At 50.4% G+C, this 18,852-nt stretch overlaps 2 protein-coding genes and 1 long non-coding RNA gene across 9 annotated transcripts in view; all 3 read left to right on the top strand.

Moving 5' to 3' along the window:
* UBR4 (ubiquitin protein ligase E3 component n-recognin 4) overlaps nucleotides 1-3,861 on the top strand; it is a 79,275-nt gene extending 75,414 nt beyond the window's left edge. For all 6 annotated transcript variants that reach the window (XM_074560313.1, XM_074560312.1, XM_074560311.1 and 3 more), the window contains 3 exons: nucleotides 1,131-1,221; nucleotides 1,806-1,968; nucleotides 2,703-3,861. In XM_074560313.1, the coding sequence (XP_074416414.1) occupies nucleotides 1,131-1,221; nucleotides 1,806-1,968; nucleotides 2,703-2,767 (319 nt within the window). In that variant the 3' untranslated portion in view covers nucleotides 2,768-3,861. The remainder of the gene's footprint in view (nucleotides 1-1,130; nucleotides 1,222-1,805; nucleotides 1,969-2,702) is intronic.
* Nucleotides 3,862-5,737: 1,876 nt separating this feature from the next.
* LOC141732035 (uncharacterized) lies at nucleotides 5,738-14,329 on the top strand. The gene is made up of 6 exons (XR_012583936.1): nucleotides 5,738-7,863; nucleotides 8,022-8,156; nucleotides 11,686-11,845; nucleotides 12,586-12,890; nucleotides 13,357-13,551; nucleotides 14,165-14,329. It is a non-coding gene; the product is annotated as an uncharacterized LOC141732035 (long non-coding RNA).
* A 785-nt stretch (nucleotides 14,330-15,114) lies between these two features.
* IFFO2 (intermediate filament family orphan 2) overlaps nucleotides 15,115-18,852 on the top strand; it is a 38,056-nt gene continuing 34,318 nt past the window's right edge. For both annotated transcript variants that reach the window (XM_074560316.1, XM_074560315.1), the window contains exon 1: nucleotides 15,115-15,886. In XM_074560316.1, coding sequence (XP_074416417.1) covers nucleotides 15,255-15,886 — 632 coding nt within the window. In that variant the 5' untranslated portion in view covers nucleotides 15,115-15,254. The remainder of the gene's footprint in view (nucleotides 15,887-18,852) is intronic.

The following is an 18,852-nucleotide window of genomic DNA, read 5'->3' as shown; positions in this document are numbered from 1 at the left end:
CTGTCTTGCAGTATTTGGGAGTCTAGAATTAGCCTCGCTCTAAGTTGCAGTTCTTCCCGTGGAAATTTAGTCACCTTTACTAATTGGTTTTCCTTTAAGTAATTAAGCCTGGCTGCCACCTACCAAGCCGTCTGTTTTAAGGGCAGACACAAATGTAGCCTTTTAGAATAAGAGCAGCAAAATGTTCATTTTCCCAAAAAAAAGCCAAACCCAGCTTGTGGCAGATTGCAGCTGGGGCCATGGTCAGACGATACCCTTTTGTTTTGTCTTGATGACTTGCGTCAGTGGCAGCTGAGCTAGTTCTAGATGCAGAAAAAAGGACTTTTTTTTTTTTTTCCTAAAGCTTTTAAGTGGCTAGCAGGAAGCGACATGTGATGGAGGCAGATGTACCTGAGAAACGCATGCAAGAAAATTCCAAACCCCTTAGAGTTGCTGGCAGGAGGTTCCGCCTTGCCAGAACCTGTTTGTGATTAATCCCGTAAACTTTGGGAGCTGTTATCCCAGGACAACTCTGCACCTTTTATAGCATTTCTTCAGCCAGATGCTGAACTACCAAAAGCAGTCCTTTCATGGCGATAGAACAACCGAGAAGATATAAAGTGGAAATTCCTTCATTTCTTCAAGGGCAAGATATTTCCCTCAGAGTCTTTCAGAAACACTTTTCTGAGTTAGAAGCAAAAATATGTTCTCTGTCATTGATACAGATTGCAGCTGAAACCTAGATTGAGTTATTTCTTCAGGAATCGGCTGTACCCCAAGTAGTGAGCACACAAGTGGGGGCTGGGCATTGTTTTTTCCAACCTTCCTGTTTTCTTCCTATATAGTCTTAGCAGTCTGCTTCCCTCTGAGCTTGTTTTCTTCCTGTGGAATGAAGTTTTACTGGCTAACTGCTTTGGTTAGGCACAGCTGGTGAAGCGACTTCCTGCCCATAGGAATCGGTGCGCAGAAGTCACAGGTGCCCAATGTTTGTTTCGTGCCCAAGAGCACACAGCAAAGCTCACTCAGAGCCATTCCCCATGCGCATTATCGATAGGCCTTTTGGCTGTTTCAGCTTTCGTGCTATTCATCAAATGGGTTACCAAAGCATAGTAAAGTGATTAACTCCAAGATTGATTTCATTATCTCCTCAGACTGGCGGATAAGACAGTGAAGGAATACGCAACGTACCGCTCTGGCCTTCTCTTCTGGGCCCTAGTAGATCTCATTTACAACATGTTCAAGGTAAGAAAAAGCACTGAAGTCCATCTGTATCGTTTTTCTAACCTGAGCAACTACATGCATTTGAAATAGAAGGCAGAGCTTGAAACCCCTTTTTCCAAGATCCTTATAAACATAAAACTTCACCTTGTGTGAGCAGAAAGGCCGCAAGAGGCAGGCTGTGCTTATGGTCCATCTTGCCACATGCTGTCTGAAGGATTGAGAGACTTTGCCAGTTTGCAGCACTCCTCCTCTGTTGTGGAGTTGCTTATTTCTTCTGTTCGTGGTTTACTAAAGCAAGGACGTTCAGAGCTGCACCAGGGAACCAGCTGGGTAAGGAAGGGAGGTAGGGGCATCCACCAGAAAGAAACTTTTGCAGCTCCCAAAAAGGGTTAAATAATTAGGGTGAGAAAACGCCTGTGACCTTGTTTGCATTCTGTACAAAAAGATTATAATGTCACATATGGGGTAACAACTTCTGTGTGGCTTGTTTACAAGAGGCAAGGGATGCAAGTCCAAGAGCAATGAGAGAAGGCATCAGGGTTTGCGGTTACTCTTGTAAACAGTTATTTTTTGGACTGATTTGGTCCCCTTTTCCCCTCTCATAGAAGGTGCCTACCAGTAACACAGAGGGAGGCTGGTCCTACTCTCTTGCTGAATTCATACGACACAATGACATGCCAATACACGAAGCTGCAGACAAGGCCCTGAAAACCTTCCAGGAGGAATTCATGCCAGTTGAAACATTTTCTGAGTTTTTGGATGTGGCTGGTAAGTGTGCGCTTTCCCTTTTATAGGCTGTCTTATGCAACTCGTGACTGCCGCTTGCTTGAGACAGCAGCATTCCTGACACTGCGGCAGCAGCTTGTTTGTACGAGGCAGTGAGAGGAGGAGACCTCGGCACTCCAGCTATTGCCTGAGCTATTTCAAAGACAGTTGGGAAACACGCTTGAGCATCCCCAGATGGGAAAATTTCTCTCACCTGATCCTGCAGGTCGTCCCCCTGCTCTGTTAAACAGACATACTTACATCACGGCTTAAGGGTGGGTTTGGGTATATGTGGTTTGAAGGCTGATAAACAGATGTGACTCTACTAGAGGCAGCAGTTCCGTGCAGCAAGAGTTCCTGCCGTAGGGATTTTGGTATCCCCAGGAGTCAGGAGGTGCTGAAAATTAACGTGCAGAGAAGCTACTCTTACTTCTGTCACAACTTAGTTGTGCCCCAGGCCACTGTCCGATCTATGGAGCTGCTAGGCAGCCAGCTAGCAGGATCCCTATAGCAGCCCTGTTGCACAAGAGCAAGTGCCATATGGATTTAACATACACACTTTGGTCCCTTCTGCACATGCATCCAACGAGGGTATATCTTCGTCTCCTCCATACTTAAAATAACGTTGCAGCTGTCATTGCTAACTTACACATGCCCTAGCCCAAATCCCTAATGTGGGCAGGAGAAAAACCCCTTTGTGGCTCTAATTATTCTGTATTGTCTTCTTTTGTTTAAAGGACTGCTATCAGAAATCAGTGATCCCGACAGCTTCCTCAAGGATCTTTTGAACTCCATCCCCTGAGCCGCCAGCACAGAGGAGCGTTGGGAGAGACTGCACTAGCTTGCCTTCCATCCCTTTGTGTTCCTCCTTGTGCGGTCTGTCCCTTCCCTGAGGAGTGCTGCAGTTTTTTCGTTGATGTTTTTCTTTTTTTTTTTTTTTTTTTTTATTTTCTACAATTTTTCTTCTTGGAGTGATTTGGAATTTAGATTTGTTTTATCTTGTATTTCAGCGCTTCTATCTGTAAAGCCTTGTGTATTCAAGCTGGTTGAAAGAACTTGTACAGAGAGGAATCCAAACCAGTAAAAATCTTAATGCTTTAGTGTGCACCTCTTTGAAGTTAAATAAATCGAACAAATGGGTAAGATGGGTTTGACTAGTACTTTAACCATGCACTAGCCTAAACGCCAAGTTCTTTCTCGTCTTTTCTTTCAGAGCTCCTTCTCTCAGGGCTCAGAGCTGCTGCTCTTTCCGGCCCATAGTCTGGACAAGGAGACACAGGAAACAAAAGGCTCGTAGCGAGCAAGGAGACTGACGCTGTCTTTACTGATTGTACATGCAGAGCAGGTTTCCCCCTCTGGGACTTGAGCCTTAGACACTCATGGACTGCGAGGACACCGTTTCCTCCCACCCCTTCTTCACCTGGGTGAGGGCAGCTGTCCCAGCCGCAGTCATCTCCCCTGACGCTTCGTGTTACCCCTCTCCAAGGCATGTTGCATATCACGGTGTCTTTCTCGACTTTACCCTCACCAAGGCTGTATTCAAAGCAAGCGCGCATGTTGTTGCCTCCGGTCGTGTAGTACCGATGGCGACATTACCTCTCAGAGGGATGCTACTCACATCGAATTTATTTTCTCTCTCTGGTAAAATTCTCAGCTTCAGCAAAATGCATGGAAAATAGACACTGCACACTTCTGAACCAGCCACTCGCCCTTTTGATAGCTTGCGTTTCGGTGTGCATGCCCTGACCTGAAGCCAAGGACCTGCTTTGAATACAGCCTTGCCTTTTCTCACCCAGTTGTGCATGCTGGTAACTTACCTTTACCACCAGTTCTGCTGTCCTGTAACCCAGCTGACACGTGGTTAAGCTGGAATCTAATAAAGCTTTCCCTGTCTTCCTCGTCTCTGTTTGAACTTGAATTTCCGCAATCCTAACACAGTCCCATCCCATAAATAATAATTGTTTTAGAGGCTGAATAACTCGGCAACCTATTTGATGCCTTTTGTTAGTGTTGAGCACGCATTATGATTTGGCAATTAGCAAATGGGTGAAGGCGCAGTGTTTTTCTTCTCGCCTCCGTGGGTGCTTATGTCACTCCTGGCAGGCGGGTTTGGTTCTGGGGAGGAGTACTGGATGGCAAGGCACGTCAAGAAGTCTGGCTTAGTGTCTTGCGAGGGACTCGAGGACGTGTCAGTGGGCTGCTTTGTCGGTTGGGTAAATCTGTCTTGCCTTACGAAGGTACGGGACGGGGGATAACGTGTGGAGTTTGTTCTTCTTTAGTACAGCGATATTACACTTCACCTGCCTTTTAACCACATAAAAGAGAAAAACACACCTTGTTTTAAAAGCACTGTAAAGTCAAACCTAACAGTCTTCTCTCCAAATAAGCAGCTGTAATACGCCTATGGGTGGGTGCGCAAGCGTTGCGTACCAATACTGGTGCACAGTAGCTTGGGCAATACCAAAACCCCTTTTTTGTGTAAATGACTTTTCAAATCAATGTGGCTCCTGAAAGCAGCAATGAACAGGTAATGAGAAACCAGGGGTTTATGACTGTGGTTCTAAAGCCTATTCCAATATTGAGAGTTCAGGTGCAAGACAAACCCCCATGTCATTTCTGTTAGATTGACTGGTTAAGCTCCAGACAAGAGCTATTAATGTGATTTGGAGAGCCGAGGAGGAATACTGGGCTGCTTTGCTACCTACTTATTGTCTTTTCACTGAAAAAATATACATCTTTTCTCCTTCAGCCACAGCCTCAGCGAGCCAGGCAGTCCCCCAGCTTTTGCTTCACAGCTGTTGCCTCACTGGCACAAAGAAGGACGTTACAAATACCTTGCGCAGTACCTTTCTTCAGCTTACCTAACAAGGTAACTTCAGCGTAGCTCCGGTTTTTGCTGATGCAAATCCTGGTATAGCTCCGTTTATGCTGGCGCAGGTCTTTTGCAGAACAGTCTCTGGTGTTGCAGGAACTGGTAAAGTTTATACCAGCAAAATAATTCTTTCTCTACCCCTGCAGTTGGATCAGCAGATCCTTAAGCTTACCAGGGGCAGAACGCGATCGCCATTTGTTCACTGATGTTATTACAACTGTGAGGAAGTAGGATCTTAAAAGGAGGTCACAAACTGTGTCCTTACCAGTATAAGCACAGTTGCAATAAACTTCTCGGAGCTATTCTAGAGGGTTTTGCAAAGGCCCAGAGATGTATTTTGAAAAATAAAGGCGGCGTATCAAGTGCCTCCCTGCTCAGAGCACAAGAGGGCTGTGATTTATGGGGAAGCCAGATTTGAAAAGAAGGTGGAAAGAGCATGGTCGTGCTTCTGCGGAGCAGAATAGCCTGGGAGGGACTCAAAACTAACAATAACAACCCCAGAAGACCTAGAAAGAGAGGGACAAGAACAAAAGTGTTTTGGAAAGTTTCAGCTGACACAGGCCACACACAGAGGCTCAAACATTCGCAGTACTGCACAAAGGCGACGTCCTCCAGGCTGGAAAATCCCCCGTGAGCTGGGGCTGGGGAAGTCAGCAAAGACTTTTGGGGGAAGCATGTTACTTAAATTAGAAGTAAGAGAGGAGCAAGACTGAGGGAGAATGCCTCAAAACGGGTAAAAAGACTCAAAACTGATGAACCCAACCATCAGCTGAACAATACAGACCCCCTCTCCAAAACCAAAATAGTTTATTTGCAAAAGACTTTTTTGGCGAAGAAAAAAATCCCTTGCAATGCACAAGAGACAGTGTGACCTCTGCGAATTGCTTTGAACCTGACTTCATGGGCAAGAGCTTCCCCGAGATGATGTGGTGTCCTTGCGATGGCTGTTCACACTGGGTCAAATTCCGGTGATTGCTTATTAATTAATCTTGGGAACGACACCTCCCACGGAGAACAAAGCACCCAGCCCTGCCCCGAGCACTGGCTTCGGCAGGGACACGCCAGGCTCTCGCGCCGGCTGCAGGTGAAGAGGCCCCCGTGAGCCTGAATTCACTTATTGCTGCTTCTGTGATCCCACAAACCCACCGGGCAGGTGGTACCTGACCAAAACCGGGGAAAAGCTCCCGGGGCTTGTTCCACAAAGATGGGAAGCCCTTGACCTTCCCCCTTGTATTTCATGATGGTTTCCTTTGTCCTGCTGCCTCCTCACTTCATAATTCTCTTTTTCAAGCCAGGCAAATGCCCTTCTGGAAGCTTTGTGCAGGGTTGGGTGCTCTTTCCGACAGCTGTCGCGCCGGGATGGGAAGCCTTCCTCCCGCTCCTCTCTGCCCCACTACCAATGCTTCCATCCAAGTTTCTCTCCTGTGTTTTGTCTCTTACTGCAATTGCCTGGAAGTATTTTCAAACAAGCGGTGGATTAGAGCTGCTGAGCATAAACACACTGTGAGCTGCAACGTTTCGATGCCATAAAAGATTCCCTGGACTTTTTCCGTTGGAGGAAAAGTGATTTGTCTCCCTGGGCACGCGTCCGTGCGGCTTATTTTTCAGGCAGGGGAAGAACATAGGGCTGATGTGTGTTCAGCAAGACCGTGGTGGAGCCTCGACGATTACATGGGTACACCTCGGGCTTGCAGTCTCCAACACCAACACCTGGAGCAAGAAGCCTCTTTTCCCTTTGTCCAAAGTTTCTGGGGAGCCTTACTCTGTGTGAGCACACAGGGTACCGACGGCTGCCTCGGTATTAAACAGGAAAAAAACCCTTTCATACAAAAGTATTGCCAGTTTCTGCCAAGGCGATGCTGAGATGTTGCTCAAGGAGCCTACAGCAAAGAAGCGAGACACCAGACGAGCAGCGCTGACCGCTGAACCACATGAAAACAGCTCCTATGGCCGGGCTCGGGCTTACGCTGGCAGAAAAGTTTGCGTCATGTTTGCTGAGATGGGGTTTGATGTTTTTATTTTACCAAAATGCCTTCTAAGATGCTTGAACCGCTGGCTCTAGGAAGCACAGAGGCTTTTCTCCGTGCCGGGTGGCTAATTCCCAGGGAAAGACCCTGGTTTGCTCCATGGGAAGGGCACAGCAGAGGGCTGGACTGTCCCTGCTGCTGCAGCGTCGTTAGCTGAATTATCAATCCCTCCTCATCAGCTCCTGGCTCTGCAAACCTCCTCTTCTCCTGTCTTGCTCTCAGCATCACCACCTGCCACATGGACACTGCACCGGCACCGTCCCTCCCAGACCGGGATTGAGTCCCACGTGCTTTTTTTGGCCGTTGAGCACCTTTTCCTCCAGGAAGATCACACCAGCTCCGCCAGCCCGGCCCTTGCTGTCTCCGTCACAGGAATAACCGCTTTCGCCGCGCAGTGAGCACAACCCTTGCGGCGCCCGCTATGCAAACAGCCGGCACCGTCACACCGGCTGTGCCGTCTGCCGGTGACAATACAGCAAATCTGCTGCGAAATTCCCTCCCTGCCCCAGCCTTGCCTTTGGGCCAGCCCTGGTTTCAATTCGGGGCTTCCTTAACTGATTTATGCCCCATTCAGCTGGAGGCCAAGACTAGACATCCTCCGAGCAGGGAAGGGACATAAATGAGTACAAAAAGCACCAAGTCCAGGCTTCCAAATTGTCTTTAAATTCACAAATGAAACCAGGCAAGGGTTTGGCTGCTCCGGAGAACGGCCACCCTGCCAGCCCGGGGAGCAGCTTTCCCAGCGCATCTCAGGAGACCTCCCGTGGTCCGTGTGAGCTTGTTTGGGAGCCACCCCTTCGGTCGTGTTTTTGCTCCCTGCCTGGCTCCAGATAAAAAAAATTGGATTGGCCTTGACTTGTTTGCTGCACGTCGCTGGGGCGCAGCCCGGCCACGTTATCACCCCGCGCAGGGATGATTCTCGACTCACGCGTACAGAATCAAAGGCACGGAGAAAAACAAGCCGCGCGGCTTGCGAGGACCACTGGAAAAGATGCTTGGGTGAGTTAAGTAAAAAATCACTTCAGGGGTTGTCATGGTTTGTACCCTCTGGTACACGAAGTTGCTGGGAGAAGCCAGTCGCAACCTCCTGGAATAGTTACTGCCTTGCTGGTTTCCATGAGGGGCAAAAAAAATAATGATTAAACCCCCATTTGCAGGTGTTTTGGCAGGATTGATCCCGCTTGTTCACATCGATGGCTCAACTCGGGGAGGAACCACCAGCTCCATCCCTTCTCTCAAAACCCCGGAGAGCGGCAGAGATCCTGCTCCACCTCCCAAAGGGGAACGTGCTGGTAGGAAAGAGATGCTTTTTAGTTAAAAATAAAATGGTACAAATGACACGTTGAGGGGAAGCCCTGGCCCTGCGTTTTAACGCTGAGACTTGAGGCAGGTTAAGGGCCCCTGGGCATCGCTCCCCTCAAAAAGCAGCATCCCTGGAGACTGGGATGGGGAACGCGGCTTTCAGCCCTCTGAGGAGTGTGAAGAGGTCTGGCCGCTGCCTCTTGAAAGATTTTATTTATTTTCATAGTGCTTATTAAGCTTTTGTTAGAGCAGGGTAATCCCGTACTTGGTGCTATTCCCTGCATCCAGGCTCTGTTGCTACAGATCCCAGATTTGCAGCAGGAGTTACAATCTCTCCCCAGACCTTCTTTCCTGCCCTGCATCCCACCGTCCTGACTTTTCCCTTCATCCCACCATTGCCACAGGCCCTGGAGGGATCAGACACCTTCCCCATTGCCTAATTCGTGCAGCCGGGTGCCGCAGAGCTCTCCTGCCCCTTCCTACATCACCTTGGGAGCACCGGGCACCTCTCGATGGATTTCCCACTCCAAAAAAGCCGGGGCTGCCTTCTGGAAATGTGCCGCCGCCCCGACACTCCTCTGCCTGACTCAGCCTGCTCCCTTCCCTTCTAAAATATAAACCACTTTTAGGTGAATCATAACCGAACTCGAGCTGTGGGCAAACTCCAGCCAAACCTGGTGCCAACCCTCCAGCGAGTCCTGGGTGACCTGAAAATGCCCAGGGAGGCCCCGGAGCCGCAGGAGAAATGGTTTCGATGTAGAGAGCCCAGGTCTGATATTTGGGCCACTGTGATTAATCCCGACCTGCTCCGCAGGGGGAATATATTGATATTTTTTTGCATTAGTCTTACGCCGCTGGGGAAGCAGGATAACATCCGCCATACAGCCTTTCTCCGCTGGGGAAGGTGTACGATAGAGAGAAGAGCATATACGAAGCTGAAATTGCCAAAATTAGGCAGTTTGTGGTTTACGTTCAGCTTCGGTATATGAAGAGAGACTGATATTAAAAAATATGGAGAAATATCAAAGCTTAGTCTTGGCTGGTCTTGCCAGCGATGTTGGGTCCGGCATCTTTTGCATCTCTCCCCGCCGCGGGAAAGCGGTGAGGGCTGGAGGAGGTGGGAGAGGAATAAAGGAGATGCTTTAATTCGGGAAAGGAGGCGGAGGGCAGGGCAGCCAGGGATACCCGCTGATTTATGGGCTGTCAGGCTCCAGTCATTCGTTCAGATGTGGAGATCTTTACCATAATGATGATAACCCCAATAATTACGGTTATTAACAATAATCCCGCTTAGCGCTTGTTCTTTCCCAAGCGTTGTGGCAACAGGACCTCAGTAACCCTCGCTGGAGTGCTGTCCTCACCCCGAGACGGGGAAACTGGGCTGGGGCTGCTCCTGCAAAGGCTGAAGTCCTCTGGGGCTTTAACACAAATTACAGCCCTGGATAGCAATGAAAGCCAAACCGAACGCCCTGGGGTAGCACGTGTGCCCGGCTGATAAAATCTCCTTTTCAGCCCCTAATGGGTGTTTGTGGTGGTGTGTTGCGTTGGTGGCTCGGGTTATCTGTTGTGCTGGTGGCTCTGGTTATCTGGTGTGTTGGCGTTGGTGCTTGCCACATCGTCCGGGCGGCTCAGCATCTGCATGTCGGGACACCCCACGAGCCGTTCTTCGGGTGTTTAATCCCTGCAGCTTCTCCCAGGCCGTTTTTTAATCTTATTTAATGAACAAATATGAGTGCGTTCTGAACCCAGCGCCATCCTTTAATTATTCCTAATATTTGACGACAACAAACTAATTCCCAAATGATGAGATCAGACATTAAAGGCACATCTCCCGAGTGCCTGGTCATTAATATTTCCCTTCCCTCGGTCTGTATTTTGCCTGCTGTAAGCACTTTTGATATAACGAGCTCAGTGACTGCATCAGCTGGCACAGTGGAAAGGTATTTTCCAGCCATGGGCCACCGGGCTGCATTACGGGCTGGGAACCATCGAAAACTGGGCGTCTAGCTGTCAAGGTGCTCCACCCAAAGACCTCTCCCTCAGAAACACCCCGGGACATTGGGAAATCCAAGAGGGGAGCCACTCCGAAAGCTTCGGCTTATTGACTCACTCTGCTGACACCAAATTTTCTTGTTGCCGCTACGAGCATCTCTCCAGGTTCGAGATGGGAGGTGGAGGGCTGGAGTGGTCCAGGGTGCGATAGAAAATGGGATCCCCTCTGTTGGGCAGATCCCATTGTCCCACGCTGGTGGAGAAGCTGGTGGAGAAGGAGGGAAGGTGAGAAATGCATCCCAGGGAGAGGGGTGCTCGGAGGAAAACCAGCCCTGGAGCAGAGCAGTGTGGCCAAGGCAAGAACATCCAGTACTCCCATCGCCAGCTCCCTCCAGGAAGTTTTTCTTCATCCTGTGTGGTGCAAAACATGGCAGGCTAGAAAACCCCACAGTACAAGGAATGAAAATACTCAGTGAATGGCTTCTGGAAGAGAGATTTAAATCGGGAGCTAAAAATATATCCCAATAACCGTCTTCTGTGCTCTGAGCTTTGAATGGTGCTCAAGCCATCGCTGAGCCCAGCGCGGGCTACAGAGTGGGGGGGGGGCAGCAGGAAAAGAAATCCTATCATATCATATCTCTTCCCACAAGACTGAAATTCTTTGAAAGTTGTTCCGCATTTAAATTAATCAGGCCAGGGTCCACCTGCGACCTGCAGAATGAAAAGCTTCGCACCGCCGGGATTGGAACGGCGCACTTGGGCTTGCGCAAATTAACGATGCGGCATCCTGTGATTATCCTGGAGGAGCTGCCAAAGGAATCACCGCGTCCTACCACACACCTGCGGCGGCCTGTACGGGCTTATCGATGCATATTTGCTGCTCTACTCAATACAGATGCAAATATTTGGTTACTAAGGAAGCAATGAACATTGCCACAGTCTCCAAGGAAATAGTACAGCGTGTCTCAACCGCTCTGAGTTAGTGGATGCTTCGCAGCATCTTTGTCTCTTGCTGCATCCCTGGCTCCTGAGTTCTCCCACCCTTTTGGGTCGCACCTGGTACAGAAGCTTTTGTTTCCAAAATATTTACACGATCTCCATAGAGAAGATCATCCCCAGCCCAGGGGAGCGGAGACGGGGATGTCCTGAAGTCAACCAGCCTCCGTGCGTCCTTTGCATCCCCAGTTCTTGGTGGCTGAGTTCTGTTTTGCTGTGCTGATGCACGTAAAACCCCCAGATGTGGCAAAATGAGATTTTTATCGCTGAAAAAGCAACTGGAGCAAAGGAATAGACATGCAATGGGAGCAGGTGCTGGATTTGAGCAGCAGCTCCTATTTCACATGAGCTGATAGGACTTGGAGAAAATATATGGGGGGTAAAAACACTGTTTGAGGTGGAGAAACCTCCTTTAAAGGCAACAAGGAACCTGCAGGGAGGAAAACGGCTGGTTTTGTAACTGCTGATGTAACTCATTCCTCCTGCATTATCAATAGCAGCCAACCTGCCAAATATTTTCTGTTTCCGCAGCGTGACGTGGTGACCGATGCAATTCCCAACACGAACCAGGGGCTTCCCTTATACGGCGTGAAACGATAACCCCGGTGGCTAACCCAGCCCTTTCTCCACCGAGCGACACCTTGTTGATATGCGAAGAGGCGCAGCCTTCGTGTCTCTGTGCAACAACTGGGTGCGTTTGGGGGGTCTGAGTCACCGGAGGAGTCACCGGGGCAGCTGGCACGTTCTTGCCTATCTTCCCACGTGCCTGTTGCAGGGCACAGGCAGGCAGGGATGCTTTCTGCTCCGATTTCTCAAGAAACAGCCCTGATGCTGGCGCAACCACAGGAGAGTGCGGGGAAAAGGGCCGGCTGAAGTCGGAAACTCTTTACTGGCCAAAAATGCAGCTGGGGTTGCAGCAACTCATCAGCTGCTAATCCCATCGCCCCAGCGATGCTCGTGCACCATCACGCCGGGCTGGGTTAAAACCCAACCATTTTGGGGGAGGCACTGTTAAAAATTCCACTTCTTTCAGCAGCCTGGTTTGCCCAAATACCCTTATTTGGGCACCAAACTGCAGTGCAAGGGTAAGAGCCGCACGTGAGCGATACTAATCCCAGTTCAACCACTGAAGCTTGCTGGTTGGTCCATGGCAGCCTCAGAAAGAAGGTACCTCTTGGTATTGCAGGGTCCGGGGTGAATAAATCACCCCTTTCCACCTCTGAGGCTGGCAAAGAGCAGGCTCGGGCTGTTGCCCGAGGGAATAGGAAGGGGAATGAGGATGCTGCGATCGCTGGGGGCTTTGGAGGAGATGCCGCTTCACCACCACGCTGGGAAGTCGGAGCCGAGGAGGGCTCCGGTGGGATTATTGAGTGGGGCATTTTCGAGGGTTTACGGATGTTAAGCCAAAGGATTTTTGCTCCTTTGTTTCAGAGGGGGATTTATTCAAACGTAACCCAGTGGCGACGCACGTCAGCCCGGGGGAGCGTCACCTGTTCGCTGTAACTCGGCGCAACTGCGAGGCTGCTGGGTTTGGTTTGGTTTGGCTGAAAAATGGTTACTTGGAAGGAAGACAGAGCCAAGGAAACAAGAACTTTCCACGAGTGTCAGGCTGACAAAGCCTCAATGTATATAACCCAACCCAGGAAATTTAATACTAAAAAAACCTAAGCAGATGTGGAGAGCAGTCCTGAAACAGCCCCCGAGGTCTGCGAGTGAAGGATGCTGACAAAGCGAAGGTAAAAATGGGTGTAAAAACCAAATCCAAGGGGCCAGATTCCTCGGCCCCCGCTCCAGCCCGTGTTTGGGTGAAGCAACTAAGAGTAAAAATAAACCCAACGCATTATTATTAACATCGCTAGGGGTGGTCACCATTATTTAATTGCCGGATAGTTTCTGCATTCAGAAATAGCACCATTTCCCATCCCTTTTCCTCCCTCTCCGAATAGGAAAGGGCTAATCACTGCTTCCTTATTTATATCTGCAATTGGCAGGCAGTGGGAGAGCTTTCCCCATCAGGAATCGGAGGAATCCCTCCAGGAATGTCCCCGGCTGCCATGGGGTATCCCATGTGCGGGACCGCGGCTGCTCAGCATGGCGTCGGTGGCCACGGGGTCAGCTCTGCGGTCGCAGGAGCCCTCACCGAAGAAGCCGAGCCTAAACCTAATTAATTGTTGCGATTAATTCAGGGTGATTCACTTTCAGGGGCCGGGATGAAACTGTAGCCCGGCGGCGGAGCTGGTGGTGACCGTACGCATCCCAGGGCTGAACCAAAGCCCATTAGGAAGAAGATTCATTGATTTAACGACCTTTGGATCAGCCCGGTGGATCCACCCTCACTGCCAAGGCGATGGGTGCTGCCTAACGAGCAATCACGATATGCATCGTCTCACCGGGCAGGTACAAAAGCATTAATTAACCGGCCGGTTTATCATTCCCTCTGGTGTTTTCCTGCTTCCTTAAGGGAAAGAATAAAATAGCTCTTGTTGTTCAAAAGGATTTTCCCAGCTGTTGACCACACGGTTTCCGCGGTTTCTGAAATCGCCCGGCTCTTTCCAGCGCTGCCGCCTGCCAGCGAGGATGCCGCGTGCCTAAAAACCAGAAAATTACCCAAATCTGGGAGAAACCTGCTCGTGGTTGGCTTCTGCCCCTAATAATCACCTTATTATTGGCAGTTTTAGTCTATTTTTGCATTTTGTAAGTATTGCTGTGAATCTGCAGGGTGGTACGTGCTATGGGAACGTTTCCCAGTGAACTGCAATATTTTTCTTTAAATATGGCCCCGTTTGATGCATTGACAGGACCCAACATCAGCAGTTACAGCCGTGCCCTAATGACCAAGGTATTAATGATGTTTTCCCGTAACCTCAGCGAAGAACACAGGTTACAGCCTACATAAACAGAGGCTGAAGTGGTTTTGTGCTCGGTAAAAGATAATCTTTTCAGGTGTTTCTTTGAGTCACCCGGTACATTATCGCGCCTCCACCCAGTACATTTATTTGTTTTTTTCCAGGAGAAGCTGTGAAAACGCGAGCTTGTAAAGCATTAACAGAGCCCTTTGAAGAGCCTTCGGTTACGGCGCTCGCGGGTGCCGACGGAGCTTCCGCAGGTGGATGCTGCTGCCCATGTAGTTTAATATAAATACTGCCCGCGTGTTTGAATAGAAATATCACCTGGCAAAGCACCGTGGGTTTATTTCAAAAACTATTTGAGCGAATAGCGTTACTACAGCTTTACGCCGGTGTTACCGAGAGTTTTCCGTGTGCTTCGCTCGCTCACAAAGCATCATTCCGATCCGTGGCAGCGCAACGGAGTAATCGCATAATTCAATTACACAATATCCTTTGATTGCCGAGTGGCTCAGAGGTCCAGGAGCGGCAGTTGGGAAACGCTTATTTAATAACTTAATTATTATAATATCAGTGTTATTTAGCACTTAGGCAGGACTCTGCATTCGGATAACAAAATTCACCCCTTATAATTGAATCTTATCCATTAGGTGATTTCCCCGAGAGCCAAAAGCAGCGACGCAAAGGCCGGGGGGGAGTTTCACAGGGCAGGAGCGACTCTTCCCCATTTATTTTGCCTTAGCCCGTTAATCCGGGGGGCACACCGGGGGATCAGCAGCGCCCACAGACCCGATCACCCCCCAAAAACCGCCGCCCCCCCACCCCGCCCCGCGGTGGGACCTCGCTGGGGACACGCGGAGGGTCCCGCGGGGGCGTGCCTTGGTGGAGGGGGCGGGGTCACGGGGAGAGGGCGTGGTTATGCTGATGAGGTGTGTGGCGAAGGGGGCGTGGCCTGGCGGCAGAGCTGCCCGCAGCCGGGGGCGCGGCGAGGCGGAGCCGGGCCCGCCCCGCTCCGGCGGCCGCTCAGTGCCCGGGCAGCGGCGGCGGCGGCCGCAGGAGCGTGAGGAGCCGGTGGCGGCGGCGGCGGTCTTGGTATCGATCCTTCTTTCTCCCCTCAGCGCGCCCGCCCCGGCGGCCCTCAGCGGCCCGCGTGCTGCCCAACGGTCACTCCGCGACCGTTAAAACCGCCGCTTCCGGCCGCCCCCCCCTCACCTCACCTCAGCTCACCTCAGGCGCTGAGGCGGGCGGCGGGCCATGAACTCGCTGCTCTTCGGGGAGATGGCCCGCGCCTTCTCCCCCGGCGCCGCCGCCGCCGCCGCCTCCTGCCCCCTGGGGCCCGGCGGTGGAGGCGGCCCCGGCAGCCCGGCGGCGGCGGGTGGGGGCCCGCCGGTAACGGCGGCGCTTCGTAACGACCTGGGCTCCAACATCCACCTGCTAAAGGGGCTGAACGTGCGGTTCCGCTGCTTCCTGGCCAAGGTCCACGAGCTAGAGCGGCGTAACCGGCTGCTGGAGAAGCAGCTGGCGGCCCAGCAGAGCGAACGCGACCGCCGCCTGCGCTACAAGACCTTCTCCCGCGACCAGGCCGTGCAGACCGACGCCGGGACCCCCCCATCGCTGCTGCCGCCGCCGGGCCCCGGCCACGGCCTGGCCGCCGCTCCCCTCGCCTCGTCCCCCCCTCACTACAGCCGTTTGCCCGGCACCATCTGGAGCTACACCCAGGTGCGGCGAACCGGAGGCGGCGGGTTGGAGACGGTGCAGGGGCCCGGCGTCTCCTGGATCCATCCGGACGGCGTCGGGGTCCAGATCGACACCATCACCCCCGAGATCCGCGCCCTCTACAACGTGCTGGCCAAAGTCAAGCGGGAGCGGGATGAGTACAAGAGAAAGTGAGCGGCTGGGGGGGGCCTGAGCCCGCGGGAGAGGCGGGGGGGGGGGGCATGCGGGCCGCCCGCTCCTGCAGTGCGGGGAAACGGGCGAGTCCCTCCTTGGGGCGGGGGAAGCGTCTGGGGAGACCCTTGGGGACATGGGGACAGGTTTCCCCCCCCCCAATCCCCATCAGGGCTCCCTCCCTGGGGAGGATGCTCCAATGGGTTTGGGGGGTTCTGCCTCCAGGGAGGGGTTGCACCTCAGCCTGATGTATGGAAAACTGTAAGATCTTTCCCTTGGAGGCTGGGGAACCTTGATCTTAAAAGGAACGTCAGCTTGACTTAAAAAAAAAAAATTAAAAAAAAGTCCTTTTTGGAGAAGGGAGATAATCTGTTATTAATATTGCATTGCATAGTTGCTCCTAAATTTAGCTTGCCTTCATTTTCTGGACTAATCACTCCAGTAGTCGATTTCAGCCAGCTCTCTGAAATTAGCTCAGTGCTGCAATATTTGGGTTGCAAATACTGCAGGGGAAGGTTTGCACTCCCAGATGTTCCTCCGAATTAGTCAAAACAAAAGCCTTAACGCCAGGCTCTGTAAACCCTGGTAAATCTGGAGGTTTTGCTTTGCCTGTTGGGAAGCCCTGGGTTTTTAACTGGTGGTGTTCTCCCCCCGGTGATGGGGAGAGCGTTCCCTTCGGGTTGCTGTATTCGCCTGCTCAACCTGGCTGTGGCAGAGATGGAGGCCAGAGGAGGAGGAGGAGAAAAAAAAAAAAAAGAAAAGCTAGTTGGGATTCTGCAGGGAGATTCCTGCATTGTCTGATGAGCTGCCTGTCCTTTGGGGCTGGCGTGGGCACTCCCGTTTGGAGTTTTGGCATCTTAAGGCTTAAAATGCATTTCTTCCTTTCCCAGCCTTGTATTATTTTATTTTTTTTCCGTAGAACAAATTTAATCCTTTCTTTTTTTTTTTTTTGGAGGCAGCTGGCTTTTCTGGGCTCTGTGGCCTGTGAAGCGTAGCTGAATTTCTTCTGTCCAGGGTAACAGGACTGCAGTGTGCTCTTTGCATCCCTCTAGCCATCAGCTTTTATACCAGACCTTTTCTTGTGAATTAAATCGGTTTAGAGAGATTTTATCGGCAGGCATACGCTGTTTAAGTAGTAATTTCTGGCCTATTGGTTAACTAAAGTACTGTCTGTTTTCAGTGCATCTTCTTAAAGCTTGTGTGCCTTGATTGCTCTGTACGTTGTGGCCGGAGCACCCACTGAATCTGGATGGAAAAAAGAAGTTGGCCTCTCTTTTTCAGTCTAGAATAGTAGATGCCACTGTGGCACAGGGTTGTTTTTGTTTTTACGGTTGGTACCAAGGCGATGGGAGTAGTGGTGCTTCAGAGGAAGTTGCGCTTGGTGGTGGCTTGGTTATGGAACACATGTGTTGGGTGTGGGTTATGCCACCAAAAGCTGGGCATACTTCTTCTTTTTAATGGATGTGTGATTTATTTATATTTTTTTTCTTAGGGAAGAGGAGACTTGCGGGCCCTTTAAGTTCAGTCTTTCTACAGATACATAGTTGATTCTGTCTGTTCTGCTTCCACTTGCTTGTATACAGCAAATTTTCACCCCAGAGTCTGTGTTCCGGTGTGAGTGCTTGCACGCTCCATAAATTCAATGGAAACGGGCCTCTTTGTAGGCAATCACAAATCTTATTCTCACTGCACTTCCTCTTCTTGTAACAGGTTTTTCTCCTGGTGCTTGAAAATAAAATTTGATTAATGCATATCAACACGTATCACACCAGTACTATATCTGCAGTGTGTCTTTTATGGTACGTTTATTACTATGTAATTGGAATGATTATTCCACTCTCCTGTGACCTTCACTCATCAGATGGACATCACACGTTAAGCTCTTTTGGGGTAGATGGCTTTTTTGCTGGTGGCCTTGAGCACACTTTTGCATGCTTACAGAGTAATACTGTGCTGTTTTAAATTTAATTTCTCGCAGACAGAGTAGATTAGTCAATTGGATTTCATTACCATGAGCTAATGGGGTGTTGCAGTGTTTGTCAGCAATCCTGCGAAGATTGGTACCAATATTTTCTTGTTTGTTTTTGCAGGGGAGGGATTCTCTGTCCTGGCATGCTTGTGTGTACGCACATGTATATAAATACGCACTTTAGGTTTACCTTATCTGGCTGTGAACCCTTTGATGATGGAGTTTTATTTAGGGAAATGAGCTCCGAGTGGAAAACAAGCCTTGTGCCCGTCTCCTGACGGTGCTGTTGGGGCTTGCAGAAAGTTAGGTGCCTGCCCGAGTTTCTAAGGCGGACTTGGGATCCTGCGAAGATGCCGCGATGAGCAGCCCCTTTGCCTATTGAGCAGCATTCCTGTGAAACACCACTCCAGAGCGTGGGTAGCTTGGTGTGGGAAACACCCTGTTTGCCAGAGGTATTGGAGAATGGTTTTGTACACGGTTGTTGTTTCACACTGAGAAAATAACCCTTTTGCTTTGCTCGAGAACCAGCAGAACGCGGCAGCCTCTTTGAAGCAATCGGGCCTTGTAGCCTGACCAAGAAGCCACCAAGTCAATATGCAATGATGCTTAAGCAGATGGCAATACGTCACACTTACTTATTTCCTAAAACATTGGAGGCTTTTTTTCCTTTCCAGGATGACCACATGATTAAGGAGGGCACAGCTAGCAAATGTGTCTTGTTTGAAACATTTGGCTTCCAGGAAAACGCCAGGGAGGTGATTGCATTGCCAAGTCAGTGAATACTGCTCGAGTGAATCCTTAATTTCAAAGACATGGCTCATGTGTGATGTGTCTGTTATTGTTGGAGACCCAAACTCATTGATGTCATACTTGCGAAAGGAAAAATGCAATGGTGGCATTCAGAGGTGACATAATCCCTTTTATTTCCTTTCTTTTAAAGGTAGCTTTACTGCTACTCTTAAAAATAATAGTGGAAGGTGATCTAAGCTGCTCTTT

Source organism: Larus michahellis, chromosome 16 (assembly GCF_964199755.1).
Source record: "Larus michahellis chromosome 16, bLarMic1.1, whole genome shotgun sequence".
Lineage (NCBI taxonomy): Eukaryota > Metazoa > Chordata > Aves > Charadriiformes > Laridae > Larus > Larus michahellis.
Note: the sequence above shows the minus strand (reverse complement) of the source record. Positions and strands in the feature narration are given on the sequence as shown.